At 32.7% G+C, this 19,884-nt stretch overlaps 2 protein-coding genes and 1 pseudogene across 4 annotated transcripts; 1 reads left to right on the top strand and 2 right to left on the bottom strand.

Moving 5' to 3' along the window:
• Nucleotides 1-2,314: 2,314 nt before the first annotated feature.
• Nucleotides 2,315-5,873, bottom strand: LOC105773596 (scarecrow-like protein 30). Its single transcript, XM_012595605.2, has 3 exons — nucleotides 5,752-5,873; nucleotides 2,848-5,327; nucleotides 2,315-2,739 (listed from the first exon to the last, which is right to left on the bottom strand). Exon 2 carries the CDS (start codon nucleotides 5,114-5,116, stop codon nucleotides 2,954-2,956), a length of 2,163 nt encoding a protein of 720 aa, XP_012451059.1. The 5' UTR covers nucleotides 5,117-5,327; nucleotides 5,752-5,873; the 3' UTR covers nucleotides 2,315-2,739; nucleotides 2,848-2,953.
• A 1,283-nt stretch (nucleotides 5,874-7,156) lies between these two features.
• LOC105773338 (telomere repeat-binding protein 4) lies at nucleotides 7,157-12,289 on the bottom strand. 3 transcript variants are annotated; one of them, XM_012595115.2, is made up of 9 exons: nucleotides 12,142-12,289; nucleotides 10,785-10,929; nucleotides 9,692-10,475; nucleotides 9,386-9,556; nucleotides 9,038-9,117; nucleotides 8,692-8,936; nucleotides 8,243-8,569; nucleotides 8,014-8,077; nucleotides 7,157-7,581 (listed from the first exon to the last, which is right to left on the bottom strand). In XM_012595115.2, exons 2-9 carry the CDS (start codon nucleotides 10,863-10,865, stop codon nucleotides 7,345-7,347), a joined length of 1,989 nt encoding a protein of 662 aa, XP_012450569.1. In that variant the 5' UTR covers nucleotides 10,866-10,929; nucleotides 12,142-12,289; the 3' UTR covers nucleotides 7,157-7,344. The 3 variants fall into 3 exon arrangements, with proteins under 3 accessions (XP_012450569.1, XP_012450568.1, XP_052488441.1); XM_012595114.2 differs by lacking the exon at nucleotides 12,142-12,289 and adding an exon at nucleotides 11,573-12,110; XM_052632481.1 differs by lacking the exon at nucleotides 12,142-12,289 and having other exon boundaries at nucleotides 10,785-12,110.
• A 613-nt stretch (nucleotides 12,290-12,902) lies between these two features.
• Nucleotides 12,903-14,867, top strand: LOC128041871 (phospholipid hydroperoxide glutathione peroxidase, chloroplastic-like; annotated as a pseudogene).
• The last annotated feature ends 5,017 nt before the right edge of the window (nucleotides 14,868-19,884 follow it).

Here is a 19,884-nt window from a genome sequence, read left to right as displayed (position 1 = left end):
TGATCTTCTACTTGTCGATGAGTACTAATCTACCATACTGATAGTCAAATTGCCAATTAGAGCTCACTAGGCAGATTTAAAAAAAAAAAAAAGCCAGTGACTTAGGGTGGGTTTGGATGGGCGATTAGGTGCGATGCGGTGCGTTTAGCCTACTTTTTATCTCACGCTACAGTATCTAATATCACCACGACCGTTGTTTTTAAACTAACCGCAGGTAAACAAACTGCCCATCCAAACTCACCCTTAAATACTTTTTTTTAATAATTCAGTTAGCTTTCGAATATATTTCACATGTTACTTGAAAATAATTCATGTTTTTCTTAAACCAACTTGAAGCCTTGAATTTTTAGAGTTTTTTTGAAAAATTTGAATTAATTATACCATAATTCTAACCATTATTAATTTTTCTAATCCTTTAGATAGACGGTGAGTTTGATTCTGGTGATGTGAAAAACAATAGTGACAGTGAGTAATTATTATAACGGTGAGATTGAATACTGTAGTAGTGAGATCAAAATCAACAGTAAGACATGTGCTTAGATTCAATTGCAACTATAACGGTAAGGTGAAAATGAAAAATTACTATAAAAATAAATATAATAGAAAGTTTAAAATTTTTTACTTTTATAAAATTATTGAAAACATGTGAAATTTTAATTTTATTTAATAAAATAATATCTATCACAATATTTTTATAAATATTTTTTTGTTTTGTAACCACTTTAAATTATTTGTTTAATTATTTTTATAGTTAACCATAAAAAATACTAAATATTATTTTAACAAATAAATCTAATAAATATGTTATTATACTAAATATAAATCTTAAAGTTTTATATTTTAAATCAAATCCAAACTTAAAAAATTAATCCAAATAGCAAATCAGGTGCAGTTGAGCATAGAAAAGTGTGAAACACACTGAACAGTGTGACCCAAAGAGCCTTAAGACTGTTTCAAACAATTTGATACATGACATTTACATCATACATTTGACGTCACATCAGTTTACCATTTACTCATTCATCAATTACAATACATTTAGTCATAAACACTGTACCCAATTTCATGTTTTTGTTTACTTAATTTAACATTAAATTCACAAATTTAATTAAACAATTCAATTAGATTTATATCTATATATTTATTATAAAACTTATTAAAATGATTGGCACGAGTTAAATGAATACCAATTCAACTAAGAAAAAATAAAAATACCTCCATTTTATAAAGTACTTTTGTATCTTTTATATGGAAAACGCACAAGATGAGATTGGAACTCATCCGAGTACCAACTCGGTCAAGGAAAGACAAAAATACACCATTTTTATAAAAGTAAATTGTATTATTTGAAGGATGTTTTTGTCATTATTTTTATCTTTTATATAAATATTATACATAAATTCATTCAACTTAAATAATTGCTTAGTAGAAAGCAACCACTCCAATTGACTTAATTACTAAATTCTACGTAAAACCATGTGTGTGAACTTCAACCAGTCAAATGCACTCAGATTTGAACGCATATGTCTGATACAAAAATTTTAGAGATTTCTTTTCCAAATATTTAAAGGTTTCTAGAATGTCATAATTTTCTCAATGAAAGCTTGGGTGTTGGTATTTAGATTTGAATGCATCTTAAGTCTAAAAGATAGAAAATTTTATAATATAAAATCATTAACGAAGTAATACTTTGTTGCATTTGACTATGACTAAATCTGACAAATGATTGAGATAATATCACAGCATCAATACCACTAGCTATATAATGGAAAAAACATATACCACCATATACATCTAATGTTTTTAAAAATCGGATATTCGTCCTACTTATTTAAATAAATTATTAAAATTATAAAATATTTTTTTAAATTCGATTCAACTTCATATCGATTTTCGAGTCAACCAATCTAATACTCCTTTTCAGATTAATATTTTGACCGGTTATTGATCCAACCTGTAAGTCTAATGCAATTCAAAGAAACTTTTGACCTAATTAATATAATTTGGTTATTTTTTGTATTATTGTTTTTATCATTTTTTTATCTATAATATTTATGATATTTAAAAATAACAAGTTTTCGTTTTTTTTGAAATATCTAGTTATATAAGTTTACTTGTTAAGAAGATTTATCATATTTATAATAAAAATTCTGTTTTTATATATATAAAAACAATTTCGTACTCACTATCCAAAAAAAAAAAAAAAAATCATCCCACCCCTCCTCGCCTCTACTTTTCAAACAAAATCAGCCACTCCATTCAAAGTGAACCAATTCAAAATCTATTAGACGGTTCGAGTTTTGTCATCCCTATATTCAACATATATGATACAAAATTATAATAATTTTTAAAAATCTTCCAAATACATAATTCTTTTTTAAAAAAATTACTCATATCAAAGACATATACCAGAAACTTACCATCAAAGTCCGAGTAACTTGACAATAAAATTTACAACTTTGAAGCAAACAGAATAATCACTATTTTTGTGCATACAACATACTTAAATATCATTACCATTCCCTTAAACAGCTAGGTTTTAATATAATTACGTATCTGTTTCGTTAAGAATTTGCGTTACCGTTGCTGCCGTTATTCCCGGATACATTTTACGTGTTATGCGCATCAATGCAATGACCTCCAGCCATAAGGTAACCGCCGAAATGATATGGTACATGTTGCATTTCAGTCTCTAACAGCATGAGAATAAGCACCAGCAATGATCTTACGTAACCTAACCTGGTTGGAAAATACGACAAACGGTCGTCAATATCAAGTTTCGTTTTCAGGAATTTGAGTTTTTGTGTATGCGTGTGTGTAAGGGATGGAGTGAAGCGGATAGATCACCTTATCTCCGTCTATGTGAAATCCATCACTGGATCGTAACCATCAAAAAGGCTGCAGCTGATTTTGCAAGACTTTGCCTTTCCTTGAGTAGTTCAAAAGTATGCGGTTATGAGACAGGCACCCAACACGAGTGTGCATAAACAATCCGTCCCTTCCACCCTTGAAGCAACCAATGGTTATCCTCGTCGATTACAAAGTCCTTGTGGTAGTTTGTATTGACTCTCTCCTTTGCCGTCTTCATCATCTCCTTATCCAGTGGCAACTGTCTGAACCCGGCCCTTGTATTCCGAACCTGCCATTGCTTGTATGTCTCGGGCCTCTCGATTCTTTCAGCACCTTCGCATGCAATGACATTCATTGCCTCCCACCCAAATATCTCTCTCTCGATTAGCATCCGTTCCGGAATTTCACGGGGCACATTAGTCTCGAGCATATCGAATAAAGTGGAATAGTGGAAGAGAGCCTCCCTGAATCTCGTAATAAAGAATGGAGCACTGTAGGCGCCGTTCACGATCCCTAGTATGAAAACATCGGGATGCAATTTCCTCATCAAGTTCAGAACTTTATTCCTCGGACTCTCCACAACCACAGTCTCATCGAGCAGATTCCGAAGCCTGTAAATGCAGTTTACAATAAGCACTTCACCACTTTCAATCTTTATGTCCTCGATCTGAATGGTGTCCCATTTTTGTGCAATTGCATCGAACTCGAACGGAACTTTGAAAGTCTCAGCATAGTTCGCAAGACGACGCCCTGTCTCCTCAACCCTTTCTGCTGGCCGGAAACCAGGTTGCGGAAGATCGATCCCTGTGATCTTTAGTTTAGGCGGTCCCCCCGGTCTAGATGAGAGACGCCGTATAAGACAAGGCCATTGGAAGCCATATAGAATACCGAAGTCAATAATATGAAGCCTAGCTGCATTTTCCGCAAGATTCATTATCGTCGTATCTGAGAAGAAATTCGAGAGCTTCCTAAAAGGGCATGCAGCAAGAAACAGATGGTAAGCTTTCAAAATGTTAGCAGCTGATGTCGGTCTCGTGACAACAGGATTGTAACTCTGGGTCCCGGAGCCAGCTAAGCGTGCCTCTAGACCATCGACAAAATAGTGGGCCAACCGTTGCATCCCATCACCCATAGGCGAAGAATGCTGCCTGATTTGCTTCAGCAGCTCATTTGCACTCCTCCGATCATCGGTCGCAACAGCTTGTGCACAAAGAGTCAACAGAGTCCTCAAATCCACCACATTCCGTTTACCTTTCTTCGCACGTGCCTTCCCACCTGTAGGTCCTTTTGACTGTCCGTTCTGTTGCACATTCTTGTTTGTTTCGTGTTGCAAAACTTTTTGAAGGTCGGCTACGCTTTGACAATTCAGTAACACTGTATCAAACATTTCCGGGCTTACAGTGGATTCAGTATAAACCAACGACTGCTTGTTACTCCTGCCGTTGTATAAATTCACATCCTCGGGATAAGGCTTCTTCTTTCCCCTCGATCCGTCCTGCAATAACTCATTTTCCACCTTCTCTACCACACTTTTAGCCTCTTCCTTCACCTCTTTGAGAAACAGTCCGTCACTCTCTACATCGACAAACAAGTTTCCACGATTCGGAAGGAACCTACTTGCTTCCTCAAACCCTTTTCTGAATTGAATGACTGACTCACTATCACCAAATATTTCAGGAAGCCGGGGAGTACTCACCGGAGAATCTGTAAAGCCATCTACGAGACTACCAGCACTGTTCCCGGAACTATGGGATGAATTGGCCTGAGAACTGTAGTTTAAAGACATTTGCATGCCTAAATCATAGTTGGACGGAAGATTGAGTAAGTTACCGTCAGCACTACTACAACTGCAACAACTATGACCATGAAGTTCATTCGAGCTTTCATGGTTTTGATATTTCAATTCGGGTTCCAGAGAAGGTGGATACTGTTCTCCGAGAACCTCATAAAATGATTTCTCGGCAGCTTGAAGGGCTGCTGAAGACTCTTTAAACATGCAGGTCTTATCTTCCATATCTTCTTCCATTAACATCTCACTTATGTACTTAAGAACTAAGTCACTAAAGTCATAATCCTCGGGCTCGTTCACACTTGCAGAAGGCCGCAAATTTATCGGAATCGTAGCAGGTTGCAAAGGAGGAATACCAGCAAAAGTTTCATTCTTAAACCCGTTATTAAAGTTCTGGCTCGATATCGCTAACAAAGTATCATCATTTACTCTGAATCTATCAACAGAACTGTAAAGCCCCTGCAACGACGGATCCATGATGATACGCTTCACAAAGCAATAAAAAACCGAAACCCGAATTTCAGAACTATCAAAGCTCTTCACTTTCAAGTTCAAAAACTGACAACCCAAAATAAAACCTAGAAAATTCCAACCTCAAATCCAACGCCTCCCCTCTAGGAACTGTTCCTTGTCCAAAAAACCAACACAAGTTCCAACAATAAACTACTATGTTCCTTCTCAAAAATACCTATAAAAATCAAAATAACACAACATCAAACATAGAAAGAACTGGATTCTAAATAAAAAATGAAAATTCTGGGCATTATATTATCAACGAGAACAGCAAATAACATGTTTTTACAATATAAAACATTTTTTTATAAAAAAGAATGAGATATTTGAACAGTAATGAATAAGGGAACTTAAACAACAATGAATATAAGCCAAAACCTAGATAGAAAGTGATCATTTCAAGAACAAATATAAGAATCAAACTGGGAGCACACACACACACATATACCCAAAAACAAAAGATTCTTTAAGGGTTTAAAAGTCAGACAACCTTAAAAACACATCAAAATCTTTTACAAGACAACCTTAAAAAAAAAAAAAACCATCAAGCTAGTTTTACTTTTAAAAGAACAGAGAAAAGATCAATAGAAGTAAAGTACCTGAGCTGAGAATCTTACAGAGAAAAAGAGAGAAAAGGGGAGACAAAGGTAAACCTTTGTTGGAGTTATAAAGAAAAAGAACAGACTCACTGGACAATAAGAAAATTAATTTTTAAATAGGGTGATGATGTTGGTTGAATCTTAGCCGTCCATTCATTCCTAAATATAGTATTTGATTCATAAGATTGGTATTTTTTTTTTCTTTTAATTAAGTCATCTCTAAAAAGGAAAAGAGTTTTTTCTGACATTCTTTTGGGTCTAAAATATGTCAGACATGTAAGCTTATTTTAGATATTTCTAAAATTCTCCTGTTAATCCAAAAAAAGCATTATTCATTTTAGCAAGTATTATAAAGTTTAGATGTAAAAAATTTATATTAATATTACAAATAATTATTTTTAAATGGACAAAATATATAATAATATTATTATTAAAATGAAAATCATAGACCACGAGACACATTATACCTTTACTATCTTATTTTATTATGTCGTTCATTGTTAGAAATTATGTGATTTGAATCTTTTCACTTGTTTAAGAAATAAATACTCGGCAAAATAAGATCTATAGAGTGAGAGGCCATTACAAATTGAATCGGTATAAAACTATTATTCTTCTAATCGACTTTGCTTAAAATAGAATTTTTCAAGTAAAATCTGTATATTCTTATTTTTATTATTTTTATTATTTGACTATTGTTCTACTGCTAATAAGTATTATTTTAAATAAGTATTATTGTAATAAAAATTTGGTTAATCAAATTTATGACTTATTTTTCTGTTTTCTTGAATGTTTTATAACTTGTTCTATTTAATTATTTTACAGTAATATATATATATATATATATATATATATATATATATATATATATATATGACTATCACCGGATTTTCATTTTATGATTTGATTTTAATACCATAACTATTATTTTTATCCATTTTATTTTGAAAATTTACCGGCATCCAATAACGATGTGACATATCACATTTTGTTGGCAAATTTTTTTATTTTGTGGCAAAAGTGGAACTAAAATAATGGGATTCAACCAAAGTGGAACCAAAAAAAAATCAAAGTGAAAAGAGAAATGTAGTTTAAGGACCAAATAGTGAATTAACTCTTTAAAAAATATAAAACATACTATATTTATTTTAAATATCACACTGAACACAGATTAACATTCTATAATTTTATACCCCACTTTGAAATTAAATCAATAATATCTGTGTATTAGCCTTCTTGCCATCCTCATCATTTAGCACTAGTGCAAATCAAAAAAGAAAATTCCTAATTAACACACTAACCTAATCCTTTACATTAATTAATCATAAATATCTTGTCTTTGATTCCCCTAACTTCATTGGATATGAATTACAAATTTAAATCAAAAGAATGAATAACCAAAAAGTACTGAAAAATGTGGTTAGTTGACCCATCTTATTTCATCTCATCATTTTATTTGCAGAAAGTGCCAATGGCTCCCCCACCAAGAAAAGACCAGGCCAATAAATCAAGTGAGAGTGCAACATTACATAAAATGTGAATAATTTGTACAATGTTTCATGTCAGTGTGGGTATGTGTGCCTTTTGTTTTCCTTACATTGTACCGATTGGGACACGTGCAACACCCTTTCTGTCAGCTTCAGTGGTGTCTGTGATGCTCGGAGTTCCATGACGATGATGGTGATGCTTACTTTGCTGCTTTTTAGCTTGATGCTGAGCCCAGTAAGCATGGGCAACCAAAACTCTGTCCAGGAGTTCCTGAGGTACTGGATCTCCTCGCCGTTGTTGTGGGGAAATCTTCGCTGTGTGAACCAGTGTTTTCCATTTATCCTGAAGATGGTAGTGATCCGTAATTAGAAACAGTTGATACAGGTATTACCGATAAGATACTCCTGGTTGTACAAAACATGTTGCTTAATCCGTACCCCAAATGCATATATAAGCTCAAAGATCAGTTACCAAAATAGAGCTTGCAATGAAAATAAATAATGAAAGCATTGGTTAACGAGGCTTATCGGTCTTGGGAGACCAGTGTGGCTTCAGCTAATTCACAACAAAATTTTACTAGCTTTTGCATAGGCATCTAAGCACGATGGATAAATAAAAATTCAGTAATTGTCCTGGAGTTGATAGGTTTCTTTCTCAATGGTACACCCAGGCCTCAGAAATCTGCTCTAATGGTTATCGTACATGGGAAGTCCCATTCATTGCCCATATCTCTTCATTGAACAAGAACGAGAAGAAAAAGATGAGTAATGTTACCTTCAAATTCACATAAGTCCGATGGTCAGCACTCTCAAAAGCTCGCAATTTAACATCACGCCACCTACATAAGAGAGAAAACGATATTAATCTTGAATATTTATAACTGCATCCTCTTCAAAGAGCCAATCCTACAACTACTTTTACCCTCCTCCACAAACCCATGAAAAGAAATAGTAGTGCTCACTAGAAATGTGAACAGAAACAGTGGCAGCATAATATATTATACCTTCCAGTACCAATCTCCTCAACTGCCTGTACCAATGCTTCGACTTCTGATATGGAAAATGGCCTCCAGATTCGACGCTGTGCAAGCTCAGATTTTTGGAAACTCTGGTTGACTGCGACAGCAGTTAGTGCCTCAACATTTGTTGCTGGAACTGGAACTGGAACCGGAACCAGAGCCCTTGGCTCCAACAGACTTTGATCAGTTGGCATGTCAGTTTTGGAGGAAATGGGTTCATGGTCAGTCGCAGGATTTTCTGAATTGGTCAGTAAATGTAGGTTGGATGTGCAATTCGGAATGCCAGTATTTACAGCTGGAGTGGCCAGAGAGCTGGAAACCAAGCAGTAATTAATCAACAGTACAACTAACTCACAATATAGATACATGAAATAAAGTGATATGAATCAACAACCAGTAATAAAACAACCTATCATAAACCATAAAAAAATCACCTTGTTAAATTTTGTGGGGCGGCGTCATATGATAATAAAAGAGGTGGTTCTTCAGAGCACATGGTTGGAGGAGCTTTTGCAGGACCAGGCTCCAAAGTGAAACCGAGAGCATCCAGATTATCATCACAGGAAATACCAGCCTGTGATAGAGTTCTGCTGTCATCTCTCACCTTTTTCCCTTGAAGGAGTAGCCCGACACGTATTCCACCCCCAATTAAGGCTGTCACTGCCTCCATTACGGTCCTCTATTCACATTTACATAACATCAATGGTAAAAGTTAGAATATATGGACTAATTAAATAATTATATTAACCGATGCACAATAAAAACACAGCATTTATATACCTTCAGTGAACCAACAGTTGCAGTTTCGGGCACCTCGATGTAAAGTTCTGGAATCCTAAAGGACTTGATGCTAAATTTCACTGTACCAGAGAACAAATCCAAATAAGACATTCCCCAAAATCAGAGCAAAAAATATATGCAAGTAACATGCAACAGTCTATCAAAAACCATCTGCACCACAAGAATCCTTGAGCTGGTAGGATGCTTGATGAGTGATGACCTGTAAACACGGATGATATCCCACAGGCTACAAAGCAGAATAAAATAGTTTTGAAAGACTAGTTACATCCCAATCCAGAAATCTGTAAACTATTAAGTGCATTACAGACAATTGCAATGGCGAAGCACCTCTATCTGACATTGCAGCTGTGCTACACTTATCACCATTCATATCCTTCTCAGGAGAACTAGTAATGCTTTTACGGTCAAAGATCTTCCTCTGTTTATAAAGCGTGTCATATTGATATCTGTGGTAGTTGTAGTATGTCTTCCACTTGCGATACAGAGGCCTTTTTCCTCCTTGAAATATATGAAAAACAAAAATCAGCAAGAAATAACTTGGTACTTCAAAATAAGATGCACAAGGACTTTGGTTAGAAGCAGACACATAAAGGGTGACATGCTATGAATGCTAAAACTATTGGAACCACTCACCAAATCTAGAATGTTCAAAATCCTTCAACTTTGTAGCAACTTTCCAGTATTTGGATGTCAGCAACTTCCTTATTCTTCGGTCTCCGGTACATGTTGGAGGTCTAGAAGCCTTAAACCTCTTGCTAAGTCTCTTAAACCTAGAAAAGTTTTCTTCATCATCTCTACTGCCTAACTTAATATCATTCCTACGTCTTGTAAATGGAACACTAGGAACAGGGTCCCGACATGATAGCAATTTGACAACTCTATCAAACTTAACGGGATCCTTTGAGGGGCCATTATTAGCAATATTTAGAGCCTGAGTCTCCAAACCCGTAGGATCTCGCTCTTGTTTAAATGCATTCTCAGTTTTACCATTATAAGACTCCCCAAAATAAGGGGAATGGTCATCTACATTACCCGGAAAACTCCCATAGTTTAAATCGCCATTGATTTCCTCTGAGCAAGCAGGATCCGTCTTTGTCAAAGTGCATTCCAAGATGGCATTATTTTCAGCACATCTAAAGTCCTTCGAATCATCACCATTTTCAGTAGTCAACTCTGAGGCAGCAACGCTTGCTTCACACCTTCCTTGCTCAAAACATTTGGGTTTCAAAGGCTTATCATCGTACTGGATTTCCTGTTTAAAACAATTTTTACCTATAGAATCACATTCATGTCCTTCTGAAGCATTGCTCGAAGCAGAACTTTCACTCTCCTGCAGTAGCTTCCCAGCTAGAGAAGCTAACATTTCAAATGCGCAAAACTGACTTTCCTGAACTGTCCACTTACTTTGACTCCTCCTCTGTAATCAACAATGACCATAGTTTTATACATCAAATTAGAACATCAACATGATCAAAAACTAGTACAAGATCAACAGCCAACCTTAAAAGACAATGTAAAAAAATCGAAACATACTCAAATCAATCGAGGACCATAGTTTTATCATCAAGTTGGAGATCAAAACTAGCACAAGTTCAACATGCAACCTTAAAAGACGAGGAACAATAGAACAAAACATACCCAAATGGATTGTATTTTATAGATCGAGTTAGCACATCAACAGGATCAAACAGAACCTTAAAGGACAATTACAAAAAATGAAACATACCCGCATCGATCGAGCGGCTCGGGGTACATCGTGGACATTGAAGGCATTGAATCCATAATCTAACCTCTTCTTAAACACCATATCACAGGCATGTTAAGGTAATTCAATCCATCAACAAAAAGAAAATATTCCAGACTCAAATTCTCTGCACATAAACCAATCCAAAAATAGAGTAGCTCATATATCAGAATAATAACAAAGATAACCACAACAAACCTTAATATATATATATTATATCTGTGTATATAACCCAAATTAATTTTGCTTGATCACTGAAAAAAACAAGGAAATTCAACGGCCAGAATTTTTTTAAAATGAACATATCAAATTTACGGATCCCAAAACGGTATATTAAGAGAAGAATACAGTTGCTTAGCTTTGATCAAATTCAAATTTCTGTTAAAATTAAAATTTCCACTGTGAAATTTAAATTAGAATTGATTGAAAATCTTGAACTTAAACAAGAAATTATACAATTAAACAAAGCAAAAAAATGGTTAAATTCTTATTCTCTTTGTTTTTTTTAAAATAATTAGTGGAAACTAAAAAAATCCCATAAAACTAAAAGTTCAACCGAAATTCCAACTTTGGCACGATTAACATTTTCGAAGCGAAAAAAGAAGCTCAGATCTCGATCCAAATTATAATTCGATTCGAAATTTAATCACGTAAAGCCCAAATTTACTCACAATTTGGCGTAATTCAACGGGAAATTTAAAAAACTCCAAATAGTAAACCATAAAAAGGAAGATACCTTATAATTCAAGTAAAAAGGTTCAAGAACTCACCTTTTGAATTGAAAGGATCTTCAGTTCTTAAATCCCAATATATATACACACACGCATATACACAAAGAAAACAATTGAAAATGCAATATTTTTAATGAAAATTCAGCTTAAACAAATATCAGATTTTTCTTTTGGTTAAGTTGTTGTAATTTGAAACGAAGGAGTTTTTTTACAAAAACCCTGCAAAGCTTAAAAGAAATAAAAAAAAACCGCCATTACAAAATAAAAGGCTTAAACCCATAGTTATTGACCAATAAACCGGTTGAGCCGGTGGATTAGAGATTGGTTCACCGGCAGTTGGAGGTAATTAAACCCATAGTTTCCCGCTGTCAGAAAACTAGAAAGGAGGAATTACCACGTGGCTGTCGATTATAAATCGGATAAAGGATAAATTTTTCCATAAGTCACTCTACTTTTGTAAATTTATAATTTAACCCCTATACTTTTATTTCTAGGAAATTAATCTCTCTACTTTTTCAGATTTCAAAATTCAGCTGTCTACTTTTCAGGTTCTACTAATTTAGTGCAGAATTCTGACGCTAGCCTGGTGTCTATGGTTTCATAGAAACCTGTTCGTTTGGAAGCAAACAGATGCGCCAGTATCTGTGATTGTCGACCAGGCTGACAGGTTTTTGAAGGAGTGGCAAGATGCTCCGACTGTTTTCTCCAGGGTGCAGTGCGTTCCGTCGGGAGGGAGCAATAGTCGAGTCACTTGGGAGAAGCCGGCTGATGGTTGGGTAAAGTGCAACGTTGACACCGTCGTTTCTTCTACATCGAGCGGTTCTTTTGCAGCTATTGTTCGAGATCATACTGGGTCTTTTATCCGAGGTTGTTTAGGAACGGCCCTTACTGTTTGGGAGGTACAAATGGCTGAATTGATGGCCATACGAATGACTCTCTCTTGGTTGAAAACACTAAATTTTGGAAAGGTAATTTTCGAATCGGATTGTGGGGATGTTATAGACGCGTATAACTCTTCACGGCATGACTTATCTGAATTTAGGCTTGTTCTTCAAGACTGTTTGACTCCTTTTGGTGGACTAAACGAATGGTTAAGACGGCTCACGAGCTCGTAAGAGTGACCTTATCTCGAGGTCTCTCCCACGTTTCTTTTGCGTATTTTTGATACTGATATTTCTTCTTTACAGACTGATAATATTCAGAGAGATAAACCTATTGCTTTATAGATTTTTGGTTTTGTGCTATTGATTTTTTTTAGAAATCAACCCAATTTTAACGTGAGTTAACCGCTAATTAAACACCGATCAATGATGTAAGCCTATGTTACATCTATGACTTCAATTTTTTCTTTTCATTTTGTTTCATATTCTTTCTTCATCCCCCTCCTTCTCTTCCCGTTACTGCTATAACACAAAAAAAAAAAAAAAAAATCTGTTTCTCCACCATTGCTGCTTCTGCCACTTCCACAACCACCCCACCTCTCTTCCAACCGGGTTTCGACCTAGCAATGCCATCACCTCCACCTCCATCATTTTAGACAATTAGACAGACACAAAGGAGACAAAAAACGAAACTATGGCTTCCATGCCTTTCTCTGCAACTATTCTGTCTCCTCTTCTTGATTTTTCCCAAGCAAAAAAGAACCCAATTTTTTCTTCATCATAGCCTTCCATGTCTTTTTCAATTCCTTCCATCAAACCCTCGCTTGGGTCTTCAAAATCAGCCTTTTTCCAACATGGGTTCTCCTTGCCATCGCTTACTGCTTTTGGGTTTGCCTTTAACTCATCTTCAGGCATTCATGCAAGAGCAGCTACGGAGATAAAACACTATACGACTACACAGTAAAGGTAAAAGCTTGGGGAATATTACATTAAGCATTCTTACCTTGATATTTTGTTCCTTAATAATGTCATCATGTTTTTGTAAGATTTGTTGAAAAAACTCTATCACAAGATTTGAGATTCTAGCTTTCCCTAGCAATCAATTCGGGGGACAAGAGCCTGGATCAAATCCTGATATTAAAAAATTTGCTTGTACGAGCAGAGTTTCTGCTATTTTACCTAGTTCAAAAATATTCACTAAAATGACCTGAAATGAACAGTAGATTTAGGTTTTAGAAACCCAATAATTAGCACTACCTAGTGCTTTGGCCCCATGATTGTCTGATGATTGTGTCAGACTTTAAAAAAAATTGGTTCTGACCACGTAATGGCCGACACCAGACACATAAAATTCGTGTTGGCCAGAAGATGGCTGGCAATAGGTCTAATTTTCGCTTCCCAATACACTTTTTTTTACTTTGGATATTGATGGCTGGCACCAGTGTATTTTAAAAAAAAAATTTGGGTGTTGGCCATGTAATTACCGGCACTAAGTACAATTTCGACTCCCAGTGTATTTTTTTGGAACACTGATGGCCGGCACCAGTGTATTTAAAAAGAAAAAGAAAAATTTTAGTGTTGGCCATTATAGTACAATTTTCGGCTCCCAATGAATTTCTTTTATAAAAATAATGGTCGGCTCCAGTGTATTTAAAAAAAATTGGGCAAGTACATTTTTTGCCTCCCAATACAAATTTTTATTTTATTTTAGGACACTGATGACCGGCACCACTTTTTTTGGGTCCCAAAAAATTTTTTTTCTTTGGTTTTGGGATAGCGATGACCGACACCAACTTTATCACATTAAAAAATTTCTTTTTTTTTATTTTGGAACACAGATGGTCGGCACCAAACCCTATATATAGTGGGTGGTTTGGGTTCTAATAGTGTAAATGGATTAGAATCTTTTTTTGAGAGAGCCATCAAAATTAGAGTGTTTTTTAGTATATCATCAAATGAGTTATTTGTAGTGGATTGTAGATGGGAGTTTTTCGTAGTGTACAACCGAATTTCGAGATTAAATTATATATTGTCACGTTTTAACGGAGTTGAATTATATACTGTCATATCCACCCGAAAGGTTATGCCATTAAGAGTTGGATGACTGTCTGCGCCATAGATGGCTAATCGAGATGTCCAATGCAGATGGACATTATCTATGGTGCAATAGCGTTTATTTCGCAACTTATAAGTGGGGTATTGATGCAACGTAGACCTGATTCAAGCAGAAGACAACTAATTGTGAAGAAACTACTATTCAAAATAATTGTATTATATCTTTAGAATGTTTGTATTTTTTTATATCTGTAAATTTAATATAGTTGTTTAGGATTTAATGTTTCATTTTTATATTTTCATGTGTTAATTTTTTAGAATGTTTGTATTTTTTGTATCTGTAAATTTAATTTAATCAGTATTATATGTAGTTTGAATTTCAAATTTCCATATATTAATTTTGCTCATCTGTTTGTAGTTTGTTGGTTGTTTAAATTTAATTTAGTGCGTACTATTTTGTTTGAATTTTATATTTTTTGTATTAATATTGTAGAAGGTTTGTATTTTATTGTGTCTGTAAATTGTCATTTATTCAAGCAAATAATTATTTTAGAGAAATTAATTTAATATTAAAAATAGAATAATTACAAAATAAAGTAAATATTTACAGATAAAAATTAAAATTGTCTTGATCTCTGCCAGCACCAAATTTTTTTTTAAATAGACTGGTGCCAGCCATCAATATTCCAAAAAAAAATGCATTGAGCCGAAATTGTACTTGGTGTCGGCCATTACATGGCCAACATCCAAATATTTTTTTTTAAATACACTAGTGCCGACCATCAGTATCCCAAAGTAAAAAAAAAAAAAGTGTCTTGGGTAGTAAAAATTGTACTTGGTGCCGCCTATTTACTGGCCAACACCAAAAAAGAAAAAAATTTAATGTGTCTGGTATAGGCCATTACGTGGCCAGAACCAAAATGTTTTTTTAAATATTGGTATTTTGTATACCAGTATAATACGATTTTTAAAAAAAATACCCTAGTGCCGACTATTGGGTTCCCAAACTCAAAAAAAAAATTTAAAGCCTGACATAATCATCTAGCAATCATGGGGCCAAAACACTAGGTAGTGCCGGCCATTAAATTCTCAAAACCCAAATTTATTGTTTATTTTAAGTCATTTTGGTGAATGTTTTTGAACCAGGATCATTTTTATAAATATTAAATTTTTTGGGTTAGATGAGTAAAATAGCTAAAAAATTATAACGTTAAAGAATGTAAATGAAAAAAAATCGGTCATTTTACCCATCTAACCCAAAAAATTTTAATATTTATAAAAATGACTCTGGTTCAAAAATATTCACCAAAATGACCTAAAATAAACAGTAGATTTGAGTTTTGGGAATCCAATGGCTAGCACTGCCGAGTGTTTTGGCCCCATGATTGCTTGATGATTGTGTTAGGCTTTAAAAAAATTGTTTTTTTGAGTTTGGGAACCCAATGGCCGGCACCAGGGTATTTTTTTTAAATCGTATTATATTGGTATACAAAAATACTAGTATTTAAAAAAATTTGGTTCTAGCCACGTAATGGCTGGCACCAAACACATTAAAAAAATTTGGTGCGGCCAGTAGATGGCCGGCACCAGGTACAATTTTCGCTTACCAAGACACTTTTTTTACTTTGGGACACTAATGACCAGCACCAGTGTATTTAAAAAAATTTACAATTTCGGCTCCCAATGCATTTTTTTGGAGTATTGATGGCCGACACCAGTGTATTTTATATATATATTTAGGTGCTAACCATGTAATAGCTGGCACCAAGTACATTTAATAAAAAAAAATTGGTGCTGGCCAGTAGATATTTACTTTATTTTGGTGCTGACTGAGATCACGGTAATTTTAATTTTTATATGTAAATATTTGTTTTATTTTGTAATTATTCTGTTTTTAATATTAATTTAATTTCTCTAAAATAATTATTTGTTTGAATAAATGACTTCAAAATATTTAATAAAAAATATATAATTGAATAAGTAATAGTACACGACAAATTAAATTTACGACACAATAAAATACAAACATCCTACAATATTAATACAAAAATATAAAATTCAAACAAAAATAATACGTACTAAATTAAATTTAAAACCCAACACTACAAACGGATGGTAAAATTAATACACACAAATTTTAAATTCAAACTACATATAATACTTAATTAAATTAAATTTACAAATACAAAAAATACAAACATTTAAAGAAATTAATACACGAAAATATAAAATGAAACCTTAAATCCTAAACAACTACATTAAATTTATAGATATAAAAAATACAAACATTCTAAGAAATTAATACACGAAAATATAAAATGAAACCTTAGATTCTAAACAACTACATTAAATTTATAGATATAAAAAAATACAAACATTCTAAAGAAATAATACTATTATTTTGAATAGAAGTTTCTTCACGATTAGTTGTCTTCTACTTGAATTAGGTCTACGTTGCATTAGTACCCCACTTATAAGTTGTGGAATAAACACTATTACACCATAGATAATGTCCATCTGTGTTGGACATCTCGGTTAGCCATCTATGGCGCAGAAAGTCATTCAACTCTTAATGGCATAACATTTGGGGTGGTTATGACAGTATATAATTCAACTCCGTTAAAACGTGACAATATATATTTTAACCCCGAAATTCGGTTGTACACTACGAAAAACTCCCATCTACAATCCACTACAAATAACTCATTTGATGATATAATAAAAAACACTCTCATTTTGATGGCTCTCTTAATAAAAAAATTTCTCAGCCATTTACACTAGGTAGTGTCAGCCATTGGGTTCTTAAAACTCAAATCTACTGTTCATTTCAGGTCATTTTGATGAATGTTTTTGAACTAGGGTTATTTTTATAAATATTAAATTTTTTTGGATTGGATAGGTAAAATAGCCAAAAAAAATCAAAGGCACAAAATTAAAAACTCCTAACTTTAATGGTATTTTATGTAATTATGTCATAATAATTTAACATGTGAAAATAAAGCTTTTATCTTTTCTTCTTTTGTTTTTTCTCTTTTGCCACGGAGGATTTTTGGATGGAAAATGTCACTGTCGTTATTTATTTGTCTTTATTTACTTAAATTTAAATTTATTTCAGATTAAATTATTTGTCTTTATTTACTTACATTTAAATTTATCGAGATTAAATTATTTTAATTTTCTTGAAAGGTATGTTTAATTTCGATTTTAAAAGAGATTGAAAAGCTCTTTTTACTAATTTGGTTTTTTAATTCTTTAATACACAAAGATTGAAAGCTTGTGGCATTTTATTTTACATGAATGTATTTTCTTTTAGTAAATTAATTTCATACCTGCTTTGTTGGATTTTTTACCTAAATAATATTAAATATATATACTAAAATGGTATGTTCTAAAAATTATATACTAAAATGGTATGCACCACCATGATATTATGACATAATTTAGTTAAAAATACGGGGGTGTGGTGCTTATCTGATACGCGGCACTGGTGGTGCCTACCTGATAGGCGGCACACCTAGCATTTCCCCCCCACTCCCCATCTGACTAAATTTATTTTTAATGTTGATTGAAGTAAAAAAGATTATTTATGTTATGTACAAAAAATGTTTTATTTTTTTATGTAATTTATTTGTTATGTGTGTTTTAGGTTGATTAGATTTATTTTGTATGTAATTTATTTGGCATGTTATTTTGATTATTTTGATTTTATTTTTTTATTTTTTATGTAGGTAAAAGATGAGACCATTGATATAGAATTTGGAATTTATGAGATAAATTAGGAATTAGTTTATATGTTCTAATTTTTTAGATTTTATAATTAAGAATAAGAGTTTATGTTTTTAAATTTTATTTTATGTTTTTATAAATATTATAAATGAAGTTTCTTTTGAATCCTTCTATGCAAAAAAAAAGTATATTTTTGACAATAATTAAGTTGGCATGTTATTATATATATTATATTTTAAACCAATATATTTTACTTATTATCATTTTAAAATAATAATAAAAATACTCGTATTTATTATGTATCGTTTATGTTATGTTTTTGTTATATTTTTTTTATTGGCATGTTATTTTTATTATTTTAATATATATTTTTTTTATTTTTTATGGAGGTAAAATATATATTTTTTAAACTGATACTTTAAACTTGAGCCGGATGGGGAAAATACTAAGTGTACAGCCTATCAGATAGGCACCACAAGTGCCGCCTATTAGATAGGGGTCACTGGTATTGCCTATCAGATAGGCACCACTACTAAAATATTATTATTTTTTAACTAAATTATGTCAGAATATCAAGGCGGTGCCGCCTATACACCACCCTCTACCCCTTTGAATGTACCATTTTGGTACATAATTTTTGGAACATGTCATTTCAGTATATATATTTTTAATATTATTTAGGTATAAAAAACCTTATTATATTTTAAACCAATACATTTTACTTATTATCATTTTAAAATAATAATAATAATATTTGTATTTATTATGTATCGTTTACGTTATGTTTTTGTTATATTTTTTATTGTCATTTTTTTTATTTTAATATAAAATTTTTGTTTTTTTATGGAGGTAAAAGATATATATTTTTAAACTGATACTTTAAAATTGAGCCAAATGGGGAAAAATGTTAGGTATACCGCCTATCAGATAAGGGTGTCACCTATCAGATAGGCACCACTACTAAAATATTGTTATTATTTTTTAACTAAATTATGTCAGAATATCAGGGCGGTGCTGCCTATGCACCACCCTCCACCCTTTTAAATATACCATTTTGGTACATAATTTTTAGAACATATCATTTTAGTATATATATTTTAATATTATTTAGGTAAAAACCCGACTTTGTCAAATAAATAAGGTAAATTACACTAAAGGTCATTAAATTGATAATAAATTTATGTTTTAGTTGTTCAATTTTAACAAATTATAAAATGATATTACACTATTCAAAATTTCCATTTAAATCATTTAATTGTTTAAATCACTACTGTATATTGACTTAAATTTTATACATATCCTTCTACTTATTGATAGATTTATCATATTAATCAAACTTTAAAAAAACTCAACAACTCAATGACTCCAATAAAACTTTAAAATAACTTAATGACTCAAATAAAAACTTTAAAATAATTCACTGACTTAAATAAATTTTTTTAAATAATTCACAATTTATAAACTTCTAAAATTAAACAACCGAAATATAAATTCATTCAATAAATAAATTAAAATTAGAGAGAAGCATTAAGCATCTAACAACATGTTTGGTTGGAGGAATAGGAATGCATTCCCCCCAATTCGGTGGGCCCACCAGCAAACCAACGTTTGGTTGGCCCATTCATTGCTCACATACCTGGATAGCTATTCCGTTCGGCTCTTTTTTTCCCATTTTCCAATTTTTGCCGT

This window comes from Gossypium raimondii, chromosome 6, assembly GCF_025698545.1.
Source record: "Gossypium raimondii isolate GPD5lz chromosome 6, ASM2569854v1, whole genome shotgun sequence".
Taxonomy (NCBI): domain Eukaryota; kingdom Viridiplantae; phylum Streptophyta; class Magnoliopsida; order Malvales; family Malvaceae; genus Gossypium; species Gossypium raimondii.
This window is presented reverse-complemented; position numbering and strand designations above follow the sequence as displayed.